General features: G+C 40.4%; 1 protein-coding gene across 1 annotated transcript in view; it reads left to right on the top strand.

Moving 5' to 3' along the window:
- Window positions 1-3883, top strand: part of LOC104388351 (chromosome unknown open reading frame, human CXorf57) — a 23272-nt gene that overhangs the window by 4854 nt on the left and 14535 nt on the right. Inside the window, exons 2-3 of the mRNA XM_009997212.1 lie at window positions 652-794; window positions 2861-3053. Of these exons, the coding sequence (XP_009995514.1) occupies window positions 652-794; window positions 2861-3053 (336 nt within the window). The remainder of the gene's footprint in view (window positions 1-651; window positions 795-2860; window positions 3054-3883) is intronic.

The raw sequence follows: 3883 nt of genomic DNA, 5'->3' as shown, positions 1-3883 counted from the left end.
CGGGCTCTGTCACCAGATGTGACCCGCCGGCTGCGTTAGGCACCGGTGGGAAGGTGCCCGGGTGTTCGTGTCAGTTTCAAAGGGCTGGTTAAGCCGCACAGAGCGTTGACTGACAGCGCGGAGCTGTCTCGTTTGCTCCCGGTCTTGTGAGGCATCGAAAACGTCGGCTCTGTGGCAGTCTCGTGGCTGCTCTGCGGGACTGAGCACACACACCTGGAAGCTGCCAACCCAAAATGTGGTGAGGGCTGAGGGGCCTGGGCCTGTTGGTGAAGCCTGGTGGAGAGGGAGATGTGAGCAGGACTTCCGCACCAGTGTGAAGCCACTGTGTGCTGACAGCTGTCTTTTGTAGTAGCTCTTCTGATGATCTGACAGTTCTCTGTCATCTTAAATGTTTCATCACTCTCAATTGAAAAAACAAACAAACAAAAAAAAAAACCACAACAGATCAAAACTATGCTGTGTGAAGGTAGCAGAGAACAGGATTTCCTGGTGAATAGTATTAGCAAATGAGTCTTTTTAAATGTTAGAAACATAAAGATAATATATGTGATGGCCCAGTCTGTGCTCTTCACTCCTGACAACTTAAATGTTCAATCACAAGCACTCTTTTTTGATCCTTTTTCTTTTTTCTTTCTCTTTTTGTTGTCTCAGTCTCCAGGCTGACTTCTCTCTGTCAGCTGGAAATGACCTGGAGAAGCAGAGTTCACTTTCATCCAATTCTTGTGAGAGTCATGCACAAATCTAGATTAAGGTACTATGGAAAACCAGAGAAAACGCTGGATATGCCTTATCAGGTAAAGAGGGATAAATACATAGGTTAACACTTGAGCAAATATCTGTAGGATATTTGGATGCCTTTATTCCCATATAGAAAGCACGTAAAGTTAAGATTTATGTTGTAGCTACTTTATATTAAAATGCTACCTTCAGAAAAATGATGAGCCCTTTAGAGTAGGAAATGGCGAATTGTATGTACAGTTTGGTGGATGTGTTTCAGTTACTATAGTTCAGTTGAGCTTTCTATGAAAACAGATATAAATATTTGGAGTTTTTAATAGCTAAACACCAGCTGCTAGTTTGCCTGCCCCCTCCAGTGGAGTGGGAGATAGAATTGGAAGAGCAAAAGTGAGGGAAAACCAATTGACTGAGGCAGTTTAAGAAGGCGAAGGGGGTGGGGGGAGAAGGCAAACAAGTGATGATGCAAAGGCAGTTCCTTACCACCTCTCACCAGCAGAACAATGCCCAGCCAGTCTCTGAACAGTGGGTACTTGGGAAGACGAGCAGCCCCTCACATCAGCATGATGTCACATGGCATGGAATATTGCCAAGGTCAGTTCAGGTCATCTGTTTTGGCTGTGTCCCTTCCCAGCTTCTTGCCTATCCCTAGTTTGCTGGGGTGGCAGAGTGAGAAACAGAGGAACACCTTGACACTGCAAGTGCTGTTCAGTAACAGCTAAAACATTGGTGTATTATCACCACTATTTTAGTCACAGATCTATCCTGCAGCACCACGCAGGCTGGTACAAAGAAAATCAACTGCATCCCAGCCAGGCCCTGTACAGGAGGGCAGCACTTTCCAAAGAGCTCCAATAACTCATGTGAGTTCATCCACGGGGGGAGGAGAGGGATGAAACATCTTAATGAAGGGCTGTGGCCTTCTGTTGCTCCAATTTCCCATTCTCTTTGCACATGAAGATAAATCTGGGTCTTTCCATTGGAGGTGCTTCTCAATAGACAGTCTAGGTGATACTCCCAACTTCCGGTGCAGTCTGTCACTCACGTTTCCTGGTATTGGATGTAGAATCGATTCCCAGAGCTGATGTAGCTCAAGAAGTCAGGAAACAGATTTGACATGCTTTTTACTCTATGCATTCCTTCTTTAGGTAGTGTGTGTTGAATTGTTACTAGATAATAACCAATGGGATAACAAAAGATGTTTACAAGGGTTTTACTTTCAAGGATGCATGGTTCATGACTAGTTAGGAACAGTAGAATGAATTAGTAAGTGTTGATTTTTATCATCTCTATACTGAACTTGAAATAAGGAAGAGATAATTTTAGAAGCAGCAAGGAGAAAGACATAAGGTGTTAGATATGCTTGGGAATGGTGATCTATTAAAGACAGTGAGTGGTAGTATGAACAAAAACAGGTGATTGTTTGAAGTTGACAGTTGAATGGATAAAATGAAGCAGTTTGATAGAGCTGAGATTTTTCAGTGGCTTGCTACCCTTTATTACAAGTCAGTTTAAAAATCTTTTTTGTTGCTCAGTTATGGATTCAAAGTTCACCCAGTTTAAAAAGAAAAAAACAACAACAAAAACAACCTAGCAGAAATCTTTGTCATGAGAAAAACATCAATAAAAAGATACTTGTTTGCAATGCAGATTGTTTGCTTTTTTTGTTTTGCTTGAAAATCAGACTTGTATCAATGTTTTGGTCAAGAATGTTTAGCAAATGGTCCTGTAACATCTTATAGTCCAAAATGTGTTTTTCCTTCATGGATATTTTGAAATTGTATTCTACATACAGCATTCTCTCTGATAAAGAAGAATCTTTTTAAGTCTTGTACATGGTATTTCCCCAACCCCCTCCAAAAACCTAGAGTCACACTGGCACCACCTACTGTTATTGAGCACTGGAAAGGCAAGAGTTTGGGCTGGGGTAGTTGTGGAAGAATAATTTTGTGGAAATTAGGGTTTTCTTCAACTCTAGTATTCAATGCAAGTGTTGGAACATACTCTGTATCCATTTGTAATCATCAGAGAAATTGTTCACAACTCAAATAGGTGATGCATTATCTGAAATAAATACATACCAGAATGATGATAAATAAAATATGAATGTATTTTGTCTCTTTAGGCTTACTTTGAAGTTGCTGATGGTTCAGGCATGATGTCAATGGTTTTGTGGAATTCATTATGCCCTGAATGGTATAACAGTATGAAGGTTGGCACAGTACTTCTTCTTGAGCAATATGCTATCAAAACCAGTTACCCATTTAAAACACATCCGACCCCAGGAGATTCACAGATGAAGAGATTTGCTACAATTGGTTAAGTATTGCAGAAACCAGTTTTGATTCAATTAAACATCACTTTAAAAAGGTAGCTCTTCATAGAAATAAAAGTCTTCAGTTACTGAGACTAATTGATAAAGTGTATGTATCCTCTGAAAGGTGTTTTAGCATCCAAGTTCTTACTGTTTCCTATTTGGGTTATGTCTACGAAGTTTGTTGGCTCAGTAAGTTAAAACCTCTATTTTAAAAATAAACAAATACAAATCTTATCCTAAATTCAAGTGTTGGGGTAATAAAGACAGGCCCCTGGTACTGAATTTTAATCTGATGTTACTTCTGGATTGGTAACAGATACTGTCTGTGCACTGCTCACACCATCTCCCACTGTCACTTGGTCTGACTTCAGATTTTAGTGTGTGTGGTCAAGGCCCAGAGTTATCTGCAAAGCTCCACTGAATTAAAAGTTGCATTGCCAACTGCTGTCAGTGCTGAAACAGCAGCCCTGTGGGAGTGCATCTATGAAGAATATTCCTTGACTATGAGAAACTCTTTTCTTACTTGCAGTTGTTTAGGGTAACAGATCTTGAAAGGAGTGATGCACAGAAGTAGAAGTGCTGCAATATAACAGTAATAGCCTTTTCAAACTTTTTTAGTCTCTCCCAGCTCACTGAACAGATGTTCTTTCCCCTTTTGTGCCTTTATACTGGGAACAAAACAACAGCTAATACTAAAAAAAAATCAAATGGGTTCCTTGAAACAAGCAAATACACATGTTAGTGAAGGATGATGTGTGTATATTGTATTAATGAGGAGTTTCCTATTGTGGGTGCTACAGTGCACAAAAATAAAAAGCAGGAACGGAAGTT

This window comes from Chaetura pelagica, unplaced genomic scaffold (assembly GCF_000747805.2).
Source record: "Chaetura pelagica isolate M959 unplaced genomic scaffold, ChaPel_1.0 scaffold344, whole genome shotgun sequence".
In the NCBI taxonomy this organism is placed as follows: Eukaryota; Metazoa; Chordata; class Aves; order Apodiformes; family Apodidae; genus Chaetura; species Chaetura pelagica.
The sequence above is the reverse complement of the archived record's forward strand: the minus strand, read 5'-3'. Positions and strand labels throughout refer to the sequence as shown.